Below are 16,067 nucleotides of genomic sequence, written 5' to 3' on the forward strand. Positions count from 1 at the left end.
ACATTTTAGAAATTTTGCATCAGGATGACATGGAAGACACTGTCTGCTGTCTGCTCAACAGTCATTACCCATTTTCTTTCTGGCTAACAGAACTCCCAAACTTGGAATGGACTTGAACCCAGTCCCAGGGAATGAATTAAAATAGTTCCTATACCATCCTGGTTGTCCCATCCCCCTTTGCCAAAAATTCTCTTGCCCGAGTCTCCCTTGCTTGCAGCTAAATATAGTGACACGATCGGCTGTATCCAAATAAAACAAAAGGGGAAGTCTTCTATAAACATTTTCCTTCCCTGATAGAAGGGGCACACTGCCTGAGCCTCCTGCTTTTGACTACTGTTGTGATGCCCAGAGCCATAGCGGCTATTTTGAATATGAGATGATAAGCGTAAGAATCAGAACCCACAGACTGAGAAAGAAAGAAGAGAGAGAAAGACCTGGAGACCTTGATGACATTGCAACATAATGAAATATTCCAATTTCTTAAGCCACATTAGTGAGTTCTGTTCATTGCTGAATGCATCCAATACAGAGAGAATAACTTTATGCTTTGTTCTAATGTTATTATGATTATTTTCACTCAATTTTGTTAGTGTCCTGATAAATCATCTCATCTTTAAGATTCTAAATCCTTTCTTAGGATTCAACCATAAGCTCACAGAATTTTCACTTTGAATGGAATTTTATAGATGACCTAGACAAAACCCTCCTCCTTTTGCTAAAAAGAAATCTGAGGCCCGGAAATTAATCAATTATGCCTAAATCCCCCAGGCAGAGTGTTAAAAGTCAAGGCTTCAATGATTAAATCTGATGTGTTTTTTGAAAACATCTCCTACATCTCTGAGTTTCTTTTCGTAACTTTTCATTTGCCCAAATGAAAATCACTGTCATTTGCCCAAACCCACAGCTTTATGAATTTATTTTGCAATTTGTCTTTGAGATCTAGCGTATCACTATATAAAGTGACCTCATTTAAAAGGCTGGCACTTTACCCTCTTTATTTTCAACTAGTATCTCTCCAGCCAAAGAAACATAGCTGCCTCTAAGCCAGTACCACCTCCTGTTGACCAAGTTTCCTAAAGGCCCACAATAACTTGATATACTGTCTCCGGTCTACAGCATTGTCAAAATGTCAAAAGCATTTCAACCATTTAACTACAATGACAGACAGACCAGGAAAGACAGTGTGAGGAAAAAGGAGGAAAATGAGGACTTAGTTTTCTACTTGTTAAATTTTAGGTGGGAACAAGCTATTTGGTAAATCCTCAGAGAGATTAAAAAGAGAAAAGAAATGACGAAAAGCCAAGGTGAAGAGGTGGCTATACTATTTTTAAAAAGAAAAAAAAAAAATATCAGAAACTGTATCAAGAAAGCAGAGAATTTAAGAGTTCAAAGTATGACAGAAACGAAGTATTAACAGCTCAAAGGCAAGGAAACTAAGGCAGCTAATTGGTTACTTTAAACATTACACATAAATGTTTTTTAGTCTCTATTTTACTACAATAAGATTTAACACACAACAAGTGTCATATATCTAGGTTTTATAAGCTTAAGTTGAATAGTATTCAGGTCTTCTGTTTATTTAGTAAAAACAAAATTTCAGTAATTGAGTATAAAGTATTATAATAAAATGTCCCAAAATTTAATAGGTTATAGGTCACAAGTATAGTGCATTTTGCTTTTTAAATCCTTTTGAGATTTTTCTTTTCTCTTCTAAGATTTTGGAAATGTGACTACATTTCAATGCCTCACACAAAGCCTCAGCCCCAAATAGTTTCCTAATTTTTAATGGCTGTGCTTACTGCAATTTTGTAAACCAAAATTTTAAGCAAAATTTGAATAATCACTAAGATAAAAACAAAACGTAGTATGGAAGGTAATTTTCAAATGATCTTAATGAAAAAAATTATTTCAAAATTTAACTCATTTAAAACGGTATGTAACAACTTACCATATTCCTTTTCATTTACTTCCGAAATGGGTTCAGAAATCACACTGCAGAAAGAAATGGCGCTTGCTGCCGACGGGTTCCTTGAGTGCCCCATGTGGTGGGGCACCTTTTTCACGTTCTTTAAGGCTTCCTCCGCCTGCTCTTGTTCCATTGCTGCAACCATATCTTTATATGCTTTCCTGGCTTCCTCGGTGAGCTCTACTAACTTACTAAACAGGCTCTAAAAAGAAAGAGATTTTGACTAGTTCATTTTTTGTTACACTTTCTATTCCTATTATTAATAAGAAATATCTCCGCTGTTTCAGAATTAGATACACTTTTAATCAGCACAAAATCCAAATGGTATGGCAACCTCAGAGCCTTATAAAATACTCTGTAAGTTACACGTATTTTTTTATTTAATTCACACAAGACTGAGGAAATTTCCTGACTCAACATTAAGTCACCAAATGTGATATTAAAAGTTCATGCCTTGGCGTTTGGCTCTATAGTCGCTACAAAGACCCCTGGAACACCACTCTGTTCTCAAGAAATCTTCCATGCAGCTAGAAGGAGAAAACAGGAGATGGCTATGATTCATGAAGTGATAGCATATCTGATATAAGCCTTGAAAAACAGGTATAATTTTGAGAGATGGAGACAGTGCATTCTTACTCATGCAGGTAAAATCACATATAAAGATACACATTTTAAAAAGTACAAAGCATGTTTGGGGGACAGTGAAGGATCTTATGAGTTAGAATACAAGGGAACGAGTGTGTGGAGGGTGACGTACGAGGACGTAGAAGATGGCAGCCTCCACAGGAATTGGAAGTTCCCTGTAATATATCCTCGTTTGAAAACTTGAAGACCAAACAGAAGTCAGCGATGGTATGGCTAGCTGGGGCCTTGAAGGTGATGAAATATGGCATGTACACAATAGACAACCCAAAGATGCTAAGACAAAGGCAAACTAGAAAAATAGAATAAAGAGTCTGAAAATAGAATGTGGAGCTAAATAACCAGAAATTCTTCCATCAGTGAAACAGAAATGAACATGAGTAGAATTAATAAAGTAAAACAGTATGTGACAGAACACACTCATGATAATAAAATGGCAAAATTCGTATCGCATTGAAGTTGTACTTCAATGACAGTGGTGAGGCCTAACAATGTACAAAGAAAAACGAAGTTTCCCCACTACCAGAAAGATAATTACTTTTAGTAGTTTTTACATCATAACTCAATAATCTTCTACTCCTGTTTAATGTCTTGACTTACTATCACAATGGAATATCCCTGTATAATATCAGGTAATCTTTACCGAGCAGTTAAATAAGTGATCAAGTATTACATAGTTGAACCCAGGAGAAAAAAACACTGTGGCAAAAAAAGCAGCTAAAAATCTCTTTAAAATGCTGTAGGATTAGCTTATGTAAAGGTTTCAACACTAAAAAAAGAAATATAATACTCAAGAATTTTCCTCTCATTCTTGCAGAGTTACCATCTCACTTCTTCAAATGCTTAAACCCTGACATGCATTAACAGAAAATGCGCTATTCAGGGGTAGGGCAGGGGGAGTGCAGGAGGGTGTGTCTTTCAAAGTCTTACCTCAGCACCGAAGTAGTTGAAGATTCCCACAACACTAACAGGAACCAGCTTGTTCACACAGCGTCCGAGAGCTTTTCTTCCAAGGGCAAACACAAAAGGAATTTCTTGTTCCCGTGCCATGGCTATGACATTATAGAGAGCCTCATCCAGGCCACCTGAGAAAGTCAACACACATGTAGCAGTTTTAATACTTCCCAAATATAGCTATTTTAGCATCCAATAGTTAAAGCATAAAACACAGCAGCAAAGGATTCTATGAAAGCTTGTGGCACTTACACTGTTCCACTCATTTTCCTATTTGAATTTGTACTATATATGAACATATGTACATATTTTCTTTCTTCCCAATTAAATTCCAAATTCCTAGTATTTTTGTCTCTCCACAGGGTTTAGTATAGGAGTTCAATTTCAATACAATAAACATGTGTTAAAAGAAATTAATTAGAATTATTAATAATGGCTGATTCCTTTATCCAATCTCCCAGCTCCAGTAGCAACCTATCACATGTAGTAACATTCTATGATCCTGTTTTTATTGGTAGTCCTCCCTATGGAGAACATGCTGGTACTGCTGCTTGATGCACCTGTCTACTCCAGCCACCCAAAGTGGCTGCCTCAAGAAAAACGACAAACAAGGGTACAGGACATAGTACAAAGTACTTCTTTGCCAGCTCACCCAAGAAGCCCTGTATTAATTGCTGGTTTCTGAGTGGCAAATCTTCACCATAACCGAAAGAAAAGGGCATTCAAAAAAAGGTAATATAAAAATGTAAAAAAACAGAATATATTTGCAGATGTAAAGAAAGGCACTCTTGCTATTCCCCACAGAGGGCACACTTGGTTGGCCCAACTCAAATCCTTCACTAGGGTATATAGATGGGAATTTTCTTTACAGTCCAATCTCTATTTTATTACTTAATTTGTTACTAAAATAGATTTTCTTCTTTCATGCTCAATATTGTGTTTCATACCTAAACCCTGCTAAGTCATATAAATTCCACTTCAAAATTCACTGTGTATCCTACAATTATACTAAATAATTATCAAACACTTCAAAAGTAAAATATTCATACCCTTTGACTGGATTTTTTCACAATTTGGAGAAATTATCACACACTTGATCTTGTTTAACTTCATATGCTTGGTAACCTCCCTGAGGCCCATAACCAGCCGCCTCCTCGCTTTCGCTCGTACAGGGTCCTTTTGATAGATGCGTTCCTGGAAGCTGACAAGCTCTTGAAGAAGAAGAGTCACACATTCGTCAATCTCTTTACAAAGAACCTGATTACAATATCTGTAAAGGAAACCAAAAATAAGTCAGTTTGTCCTAATTTATTTTTCTGTAATTATAAAATTACTTTGGGAAACTATAGATCTAGTAAAGGGTTTTCATAAAAAATCAAATCTTTAAAATTTCTTATTCCTTTAGTCAAGTAGAAAAACAGAAGTTTTTCTGAACTACAACAGATTGGCTTTTACATAACAGATAGATCAACCTCAGGGAAATACTATCCAAACTCCCAATTATTAAATTCCAAAGGCTGTAAATCAAATGTTAGCCTGCTTAATTAGATAAAAAACAAATAATGTTTTTGGTAAGGAGATATTAGGTCATTTCATTTGAATGAATATTAGAGACGCTCCTAGGAGGGAAGACACACAACTCTGTAGATGCTCAGTGAGCACCCTAACACCAACAGGCCATCCCCCACGCTCGGACGAGACCCAATCTCTGAGCACTGTCTTCCTCAACCACAAAAATACAGAGGTAAATAAGATGACCTCAAAGGTCCCTCTAACTCCAAAAATCTACAGCTATGAGGGACGAACTCACTAATTAAAGTCAAGCCAAAACATATCTGGGAAAGCAACTGAATGAGGCTCTTAGTGATACATTACAGCTACAATGAACAAAAATAGAAAGGAAACAAGTGTGAGGCCATTATAGTACTTAATTTCAGGAGTAAGTCATCCAAGTTTATTTATTCTTTTAAAAATTTATTTATTTACAGTATTTATTCTTAGAGAGAGGAGAAGGGAAGAAGAGAGGAGAAATCATCAATGTGAGAGAGAAACATAGATCAGTTCACCTCTCATATGCACTCTGACCAGGGACCAGATCCTCAACCCAGTCATGTGCCCTGACCAGGAATCCAATAGGGGACCTTTCAGTTTTCGGGCTGACGCACAACCAACCGAACCACACTATTCACAGCTATTTATTGTTAACACACTCTACTTTTCTAGTTCTAAGCCCTAATCTCTACCATTAACAAGTATTTAACAAGGAAAATTGGTGTCATTTCTAATCTAGGAATAACCAGGCAAGCAAATTTCTACTTCTAAATTACATTGGAGAGTGGAAAAATGTAGGCCTGCCCCTTTTTTGTGTGTGGGGGGAAACTCTGCTTTGGGAAATGTTTTTTATGTTTATGTAAAAAACGTTGAAATAAATACAAGTATGATACTGCTTCAGAAAGAAAGATAAAACTAGACAGATTGAGGAAAGATTATCTTCAAGTATGCAAAATTAAAGAACAGAACATAAAGATGCACTTTTCTTCATTCTCTTTTTCTTTAAGCTGTTTATTTCATACATATATAGCATTTTATTCTTCAAGAGTTTCCTTTGCTTCACATCTATTACTTGACATTTAATTAACTCCCAAAATCAGGGCAAGAAGTACTTGCTCAAAAGAATAGTGTAAAGAAAAGAACAGAATAAACCAATGTGGTTTGGATTCATACAGATTTTACTTTCATCCTAAGATCTATTTATGTCATTTTTAAAGGTAAAATTAATTCATCTGCTCAAGTGTTAAAATTCCTAAATCCTTCATAGCAGTAACTGTTAGTTCAAGGTTATTCACAGATGGGCAATTTAAAACTTAGAAATGGCTGATATAATAGGTTCACTCATTAACAGGGTCTAAGAAATTTGATATGAATTAGTTATAGGATTTTTTTTTTGGAGGGTCAATAATATAAACAAAAAAGTGGAAGCACTTGGAGAGAGAAAACCTCATAGCTCAGCATTTTATATATAAGATGTATGAGGCCAAATTTCCAGGTATAAACACTATCTGATATAAAAAGTACATTTACAGTCAACTCACTTTCACATGAACACCAATGGCAGATGGGAGGAAAATGCTTTAAATAAAATGAAACCAGCTATTAAACAGAATCTGAAACAACTTAAAGGTCTTCAGTGTTTTATCTGCTCAACCCACCAAGTTAAATGACAATACTATATTCAGAACTACAATCCAGGTACTTAAACCATTCAGCCTTAATAATGAGACTTAATACTTACTCTCTAAATCTCTTGCTGTGGATTCTGGTTATTGTTGAAGACGCCATTGGACTGCCTATACCAGAACTAGCTGGAGAGCCTTGTGACACAGGTGTCATACAGTACGGAGAGTTCTGACTTGCTGGAGAGAGCGAAGTATCACTGGGCATGCTCAGTCCAGTATCTGCAGAGACGTGGGGTGAGAGAAAAGTTCTATGTTAAAATCAATATAATGAATACAATTTAGAATGGCAGTTGTTTTTTGTATCACTTCTGGATTCTTCAGAAGGTAACAAGTTGGAGATTGTTCATATCCCAAGTAAACACTTCTCATACTCTACAAAAATGAAGACTTCCTATTAACTTCTCAAAATATACTAAAAAAAAAAAAAAAAAAAATTCAGGCCAGGCCTACAGGTCTCCAGAAGAGATGAGAGAAGGCCAAATTATTTAAAACATATATTCCTAGAGGATTTAAATTGAGGAACAAGGCATTAGCTTCTATACCAAAAGATTCTATTACCTATCTGCTTCATCTCTATTTTTCCCCCTATTTCTTAGGAATAATTTTTAAAGCTGTATAAAAATCCCCACTGCCTCTGGCAATGATGATTCTACCTCACTCACTCTCTCCACACCATTCCTGATGCCCCAGGCACCACCCCGGTTTCTATTACTCAGTCTTTGCTTCTGTGCTCAGGCAGCCGCATTTTTAGATGCCATCTCCTAACCCAACTGCCTCCTACAGTTACTACTTCTTTCCTCAACACCTAAAGTCAGGAAATGAGTTTGTATTTGTATATTCAGTCCATTAATCAGTAGTTATATATATATATAGCTTCTTATCTCCATAGGTGATAAACTTTTTGTAGCAAGACCAGTCCACTATATTTTCTGACCATCTCACTCCCACCCCAGTTACTACAGTACACATGGCAGGTATCCAATAAACACCTTGGGAATAAATAGATGGATAAATATGCCTAAGTACAAAAGCAATGATATTAATTGCGGATAAAGGGAAATCCTAACCAAGTATGTCCTAGATGAACAATCCTTAGAAGTAAATTCAGTTTTATAAACATAATGGAACACTGCTTCTTAACCTATATATGAATCCGACTTGAATGGCTGAAAAATGTTGAGGAATAAATAGGTAACAGCAGAAAAAGGGACCTTGCTAGGTCTTTCTTAAAATCTTTCTTCCACACTAGTATAATTTTAGAGGGAATCTATAGTTTTGCTGAGGTCCCAACTGGAATGACCAACTGGATTGTGCACTATGACAGGCTTTGCAATTCTCTACTCATTGTGGCATATGCATTCACTCATGAAAGCCAAGGAAGACAGTCAAGGAAACAACTCACTTAAAAACAGTCCTGTGAAGACAGAGAGCTAGTGTTCCAGACATAAAAGACAAAACGAAAAGAACTGCAACAGTTACAGAGGACACACTGGTGAGATTATAATTATGAAGGTTTACAACAAATTCATTTTTAAGTCTCAAAAATGCCCAAGATCTACCATATAACACTGCTCCCTTCTTTTTAAATATATCCCTACAGAAGCATCTTCAAGAGAAACCACTCTCAAAAATAAAATATAAAGCGTATCCTCCAATTAGGAGAATAACTAGTAATGCCTTACCTATCAATTAATACACTCTAAACCATTCCATGAGAAGGGGGAAAGGGGTAATCTTACCTTCCTGGGAAACAATCTCCTGTGGCAAATCATCAATAAAATCTAAGTGCATTTCTACTGGTTCCTCAGATCCCAAAAGATTGTGGTCCACAGTTAAACGGCCCTTCTTTTCCTCTCTTTCTTTCAAAATAACCTAAAAGTCATTACCAGTCTTTAATTACTGATCACTCTTTTAAGTATGTACTGAATAATTAAAATGTTCACTATTGCACAGGTACAACGGTTCACTTAAAAACAGACACAAAGATTTTGGATGGCTATGTGTTAGTTGGCTACATATAAACTGTGGCAAAAAGGTAAATGTAATTTTAGGCCCTGTAGCTGAAGGAGGTACTATATCCAAAATAAAGAGACAATTATGCTCTATAATACTATAGCTATCTAACCACATCAATTTTAGTCTTTAAATACTGATTGGCAAAACCTAGAGTTTACACCTGAAAATAGATAAAATAAAAAGTTTGGAAACCAGGTGATATAGTTCCATTAGATTTACATTTTCCAGGCTTCAATTATTTGGACATGAATTATCTCCCTTTAATAACAAGACTGAGTTAAATAGAGCAGTGTTATTATTTAACACTCATAGATGAAGATGATGAGGGTAAGGTCTGCCGAAAACTACATAATAAGCACCAAAGTTAGTATCAGAATCCAGAACTTCTGATTCGTAGGGTCCAATGTTTGGAGATATTAAATGCTTAACTTTTTAAAAGATTTTATAGAAAGCATTCATTCTCTAGATCCCTGTTCAACACAGAAAGATAGGTCAAGATGCTAATGATATATCTCCAATCTTGAATTAACTAGTCATCACCTTTATAATGATGCCTATGAACATTTCACAATAACCTGTCAGCTAAACTATAACATTACTTTTGCAAAACAGACTTCAACCCTTATTTATCCTATAAAATAAACATCCCAGTTTTTGGCTTACCTTTTTAAGTGCTGTGGGCCGTTTTAGTTTTACAATTTCCTTCTCTTTTCCTTTTTTTGCTTTAGAGGAAGTAATGTCCAATGAATTAAAGGATGTCAAACAGGGCTGACTTTTGGTTAAAGGTTTTCTGTTAGTAGAGTCTTTATTGTGAAAAGAAGCTGCAGTGACCACTAAAAACAAACAAGACATTAGTTTACTACTACAGCCAACTCTCCATACTTAGAAATTTTCTAATGATAAACCTACAAAAACAAGAACATCTTCTTATGGAAAAACAGCACATACCGTGCAGTGTCCCTCTGATACAGCTTTTATCCATTCTTTTAGCCTCCATATGATAAAGACAAAGCCAAAGCAACTAATTAATTTAGCAACCCAAAGCAGGGCTATTTAAATTACTGCAGCAACCATCAAGCATGTCAATTCTCGCAACTGGTCTCCAATCAAAATCATTCCACCTGACATAGAAGTACTCTACATGTCCCCTTATTCCTACTGAATCTGCCTTATATAAGAATCACCCTTATAGTTAGTCTCTCACTCCACTCATTTCAGTCTCTCAAGGAAGAAGGATCCCCTCCCCTCACTGCATTTTCTAGTGGCTACCCCAAATCCTTCAGCAGTCCTACACCTTTCATCGCAATCCTCTCACTCTAACAGACAAGCTTTTCCGGCTACTTCTCTGAGAAGATATTGGTTGGCCAAAGAGACCATTACATTTTTTCCATACAATGGCTCTAGTAGTGCTTAGTTGTTTTTAACTTCATTCAAAACAATTTTGTTAAGACTGTATTATGGCATCTGTCATATCAGCATGCATTTTCAAAAAAACAACAAAATTGGTTGAATTTTTGTGCAGCCATTTTTAATATTGAAGATGGAAGAAGATATGCAACATTTTCAGCACATTATGCTTCATTATTTCAAAAAAGGTAAAAACACAACTGAAACACAAAAAAGATATGTGCAGTGTATGGAGAAGGTGCTGTGACTGATTGAACATGTCAAAAGTGTTTGTGAAGTCTCTTGGTACTACTGACATTTTGGTCAAATAATTCCTTGCTGTGGGGCTCTTTGGAATATGTTTAGTAGCACCCTTGAACTCCACCCACTAAAAGTCAATAGTGGGAGATAACAAACATACTCAAAACATCCAAATCAATAAAGTTTATGTGAAAATGAAAAATGTCTTTTGTTTTATGGGAAAAACGTAATGGACTTTTGGCCAACCCAATACCATCAAATATAAACTCACAAGGCACCTCTGGAGAGGATGCAGCAGACATCCTTACTCTGGTCCAAAGCTGACCAACCACCTGCGCTTATAATTCCATTTCAGGATTAATTCCTTGAGGACCTAGCTCTATCCCTTTTCTCTTGCATCTTTCAAGTTCTTTATTAACCCCTAACTCTTTTCCTTAACTCCCAAAGAAACTAAAATCTCTTCTATCTGCCTTGACTGGTGTGGCTCAGTGGGTCAGGTGTTCTTCCACAAACTGAAAGGTCACCAGTTTAATTCCCGGTCAGGGCACATGGTTGTGGGCCAGGTCCTCATGTTAGGGGCAGACAGAGGGTAATCAATCAATGCTTCTCTCCCTCTCTTTCTCTCTCCCTTCCTCTCTACCTAAAAATAAATAAAATCTTTAAAAAATAAAATAAAATCTCCTTTAAAATTAAACAAACAAACAGGCAATCAATAAAACCCTTCCCCTGACCAGCTCTCCCTCAAGGTAAGGTACCATCATTGCACTTTCCTTGTTAAAATTCTGGTCTCCATTCTCTTCATTGCTTCCCAAATCGTTACAATCTGGCCTCTGTCCTACCCACTCTCTTGAAACTTCTGTTGTCAAGATCACATATACCTTGCCATTGCCAAATCTAATTTTCTTGAATCTTCATTCTATTCTTATTTTTTCCAGCATTTGGTACCAAAGACCACATCCTCTTCCCCTAAACTCTAACTCTGCCTTCTGTAACTTACACTCCTATTTTCTTACTTTCTCAAACCTATTTCTCTGGTTTTTCTTCCTTTCGTCCTTTAAATCTGAGTATTCCATAAAGTTTTATGCCTGAAGAATTTTTTTCGAACTTTTCTATCCCTGACAATCTTATGTATCAATATTTCTACAGCTACAACAACTGTCTCTATTTGAAACTCACTGACTTCTAACCTAAACTGCACATACATACATAACTGTAAGTTATCTGGGAACCAACAGGATCTCCCTAACTAGCACTTCAAATACAACAAGGCCAACCCTGGCTGGGGTGGCTCAGTGGATTGAGCGCTGGCCTGTGAACCCAATGGTCACAGGTTTGATTCCCAGTCAGGGCACATGTCTGAGTGGCAGGCCAGGTCCCCAGTGGGGGGCGTGTGAGAGGCAACTGATTGATGTAGTTCTCATACACTGAGGTTTCTCTGCTCTCTTTCTCCCTTCCTTCTCTCTAAAAATAAATTAACTTAAATTAAAAAAAAAAAAAGTAGAAGGCCAGAGTCTGTTGTTCCCAACAAAATTTTCCTCTCATGGTCCTTATTTTGTTAGGTATCATTACAGCCTTTACCACAACCATAATACTTCAAGTCAGAGAGTTTGGAGTCATGTTTGACATGCTTGTGCATTTCATCAGTTAAAAAGAAAGAATCAAACAAAAAAACCTATGAATTCTTTACAATCCTTTCACATCTCTTATCATTATCTCATCCTGTTTTTTGGACTTCCCAAGAAAGTTGATTTCTTTGTAATTAACTTTCCAATTTAAACACTGGTGACAAATTAGAAGTTAACTTTATTTCTATTGCTCAAGAATCCTACTCCCCTTTCAAAGACCAGTCCAAATGCTATCATATATGAAGTAATTTAATTTGACATCCTCCCCACACCTTCCTGTTGACATAAATTACTTTCTCTTCTAAAAGTCAATAAAACTTTGCTGGTATCTTTCCTTAGGAGCTACTTCTTATTTGTTATTTGTGTATGTCTTCAATAACTAGAATATGAACATTTTAGTATCTATAATTCCAGTTTCCAACCCCATGCTTGTATGTAGATCTTTACATTTGTAATTAACATTTACTAAACAAATCAAAGTTGTAACAATAAGCCATGTAAAGTATCACAGGTTAACAATCTCTTCTGCATAGTAATTAGTTAACATTTATTGAGTGATTATAACGCACACACATTTCTAAGCACTGCACATGTATCATCTCATTTACTCCTCAAAACAATCCTGAAGCAGGTACTATCATTACCTCCATTTTAACGTGAGGAAATTGAAGCACAGAAGGTTAAATAATTTGCCAAGGAAATGGATGGTAAAACAGAATTCAAACTCAGGCCACTCAACTCCAAGTCCCACATGTAGCCACTAGGCATACTGCCTCCAGATCACTGCTAACACAGTTCCATTCCCTACAGTCCTTTCTCTTAGTGAGATGTTAATGCCATTCCCCATCTCAACAACATGCAACCCTAAAGCTTAGTATGCATTCCATATTATTTTTTCTAATAGTTACTAAAAGCTAAGTTTCAACCTGGATGGGTTACTAAATACAGATGTAAGCATTTTGCAAACAGGATTAAAGTTATATGCTGGTATTTATCTTTTCACTTAAAAACAATAGATCTTTTTCAAAGAAACAGAAAATTCAATCCTGCCTCTCAACATCAATGCTTTCTGGTTGGTGCCTTTCCCTTATCTTATTCCTCCTCTTATAAAACAAAAGACTATGAAAAGAAATGAGGAAGCACATCAGAGCTGCTGAGCTCTCAATTTGATAAGGTTTGCTAAAATATAATCTACTGTTTCAGTAGAAAGCCAGACAATATTCATTCATTCATATTCTCTCTCTTACTCTCTCTCTGTCTCTCTCTCTCTCTCTCTCTCACACACACACACACACAATTAAAACTCCTGTTTCCCATTTGGTTTTAAATTGGATAATTTAACAGTTAAAGAGCCAAATTACTTTCATTATTTCAACCTTTGAAGAAGAAAAAAATTTGGTTGGTTGGTTCAAAATGTAAGTCACCTGACATAGAGACATGAAGAACCTGAGGGAATAAACTATACTGATATCCAAGGAGAGTTCCAGGTAAATAGAACAGCGAGCACAAAGACACTGAGCAAGGAGCATGCTGGGTGTGTCTGTGGAACAGTGAGGGAGCTAACTTGACTAGAACAGTGTGCCAGGAGAGAATGGTGTGATGTGTAGAAAAATAACAGGATAAACTAATACATGGCCTTAGCAGAACTCTGGCTTTACCCCAAGTGATATGAAGAGCAGTGGGGTGATATAATCATATATATACACACACACATACACACGTGTATGTGTGTGTGTATAGGATTTTGTGTGTGTGTGTGTGTGTGTGTGTGTGTGTGTGTGTGTGTGTGTGTGTGTGTGTGTGTGTGTGTGTGTGTGTGTGTGTGTGTGTGTCACTGGATTGAGTGTCGGCCTGCGAGCTAAGTGTCGCTGGTTCGATCTTCCAGTCAGGGCACATCAGAGAAGGAAAACTCTGACTCCAAAAAACCTCCGCTGCCTTGCGGCATACCTCTTCAGGGGAAAGGCTAAGAGAGTAAACCCCGACAGAAAATCCGGAGCCGGAGTCCCTAAGGCGGTTTGACGTTGTAGTCAACACCGGCAACTCCTGCGGCGCACCTGAAGCCAAGCTGTATTGACTCCGTCTTTCCCTTGGACCCTTCAGCTGCGAAGAGAGGGGGGGTCTGCTGCATGGGCAACAGCAGACCCTCCATATCACCCTGCCCAGGCTCTGTAGCTTCAGGTTCACTGGAGAGGACACTCCAGCGTCATCGCAAGATGTCGATTCAACACGGGAGGAGACAGATACTGTGTCACTCCTGAGTCGGACTGCACAGCCATTCTCGGCGGTGCAGATAGACTCTTAAGAAGCTACACCATCGTCTCTCGAGACGGACGGCTGCCGAAGAATATGTGTGTATATATATATATATGTGTGTGTGTATATATATATATATGTGTGTGTGTGTGTGTGTATGTATATATATATATATATATATATATATATATATATACATACATATATATCTCCTGAGGACATGCTTATTGATTTTAGAGAGACGGGAAGGAGAGAGAGGGAGAGAAACATCAATCCGTTGCCTCTTGTATGTGCCCCTACTGGGGACTGAACTTGCAACCTAGGCACATGCCTTGACCGGAAATCAAACCAGCAACTTCTCAGTTTGCAGTATGACATTCCAACTGAGCCACACCGGCCAGGGAAAATCTGGCTTATATATTTAAAAAGATCACTCCTTGTAAGATAGACTGGGGTAAGGGGAAGAAAAGGTAGGTCATGAGTAGGAGGCTACTATAATGCAGTACAATGGGGCTGCTAGGGTAGCAGAAGAAGAGCTGGTGACTAGACTCTGGACTGTTTTAGATACATATAATTTAGATTATCAACATCCAAAATAATTACCAAAGCCAAACAGTAAACGGCTCAGACTAATGGTATCACCTGTATATGACAGAGGTCTGGTGTTAGTAATTTGCCGTGCTTTCATTGCTTGTTGTTGTTTTTCCAGAGCTGCTAACATGTCCCCCAAATCTAGCTGCACGGGTGTTTTATTCTTTTTTCCAGCTGCCTTTGATAAAGCTTCCTGCAAGGTAAACAAACAAAAAAATATTTTTTGTATGAAAGCGTGGCAATCTTCTGTCCATCTTTGCAAGCCTACCAAATAAACTATTACATTTGTTCATAAAAATGAATATATAGATACCTGTAATTTTTTTTGCTCCATACTTATTTCTGAATATTCTTGAGCGGTGGCAAGGGCCGCTGCTAAAGCTTTCTTCTTCTGACTTTTTGCACGTTTAGGAACAGAGGTTGTAATGGGAATTGGAGTCTGAACTATATTGATTGGTGAGTTTTCAGGTAAGTCATCCAACTATAATAACCAGAGAAAATCATGTCAGTAATTCCATGAAAGTCTAAGAACTAGAAAAGATAATCAAGAATGTGAACTATTCTACACATTCTTGGATTAGTGCCTTCAAAGAACTCAATGTCATAAAGAACAGAGTGAGAAGACGGGACCATTCGAGACTGAGGAATAACAGACAAAACAGCTTAATGCAATAGGTGACGCTTGTCTGCACCCAGGAAACAAAGTAAGTCCAAAGTGAACTTTTGCAACATTTGGGGAAGTTTCAGTATGGACTATGTATTGTATGATGTCATTTAATGGTACTTTCTTGTCTGTAATGAAACTATGACTTTCATAGGAAAGTGTCTTTGTTCTGGCTATGTTGAAAAGAAATATTAAAGTACTAAATGCACTGTTTCTTTCTTTTATTTATTTATTTATTTGTCTATTTATTTTTAGAGAGAGGGGAAAGGAGAAAGAGAGGGAGAGAAACATCACTGTGTGGTTGCCTCTCACTCGCGCCCCCAACTGGGGACCTGATGTGCAACCTAGTCATGTGCCCTGACTGGGAATCAAACCAGCGACACTTGGCTCACAGGTCGGTGCTCAGTCCACTGAGCCACAGCAGCCAGGGCCTGCACTGTTTCTTATATACCGTGCTGCCCCATGTCATTATA

The 16,067-nt window shown here is 37.2% G+C and overlaps 1 protein-coding gene across 1 annotated transcript in view; it reads right to left on the reverse strand.

The window, feature by feature from the left end:
• SECISBP2L (SECIS binding protein 2 like) overlaps nt 1–16,067 on the reverse strand; it is a 46,411-nt gene that overhangs the window by 8,009 nt on the left and 22,335 nt on the right. The window contains exons 10-17 of the mRNA XM_090270575.1: nt 15,244–15,411; nt 14,982–15,123; nt 9,478–9,647; nt 8,538–8,670; nt 6,855–7,017; nt 4,612–4,832; nt 3,539–3,693; nt 1,949–2,168 (exon numbers count right to left, since the gene is read on the reverse strand). Coding sequence (XP_090126701.1) covers nt 1,949–2,168; nt 3,539–3,693; nt 4,612–4,832; nt 6,855–7,017; nt 8,538–8,670; nt 9,478–9,647; nt 14,982–15,123; nt 15,244–15,411 — 1,372 coding nt within the window. The remainder of the gene's footprint in view (nt 1–1,948; nt 2,169–3,538; nt 3,694–4,611; nt 4,833–6,854; nt 7,018–8,537; nt 8,671–9,477; nt 9,648–14,981; nt 15,124–15,243; nt 15,412–16,067) is intronic.

This window comes from Furipterus horrens, unplaced genomic scaffold (genome assembly GCF_987537825.1).
Source record: "Furipterus horrens unplaced genomic scaffold, mFurHor1.1.pri manual_scaffold_3, whole genome shotgun sequence".
Lineage (NCBI taxonomy): Eukaryota > Metazoa > Chordata > Mammalia > Chiroptera > Furipteridae > Furipterus > Furipterus horrens.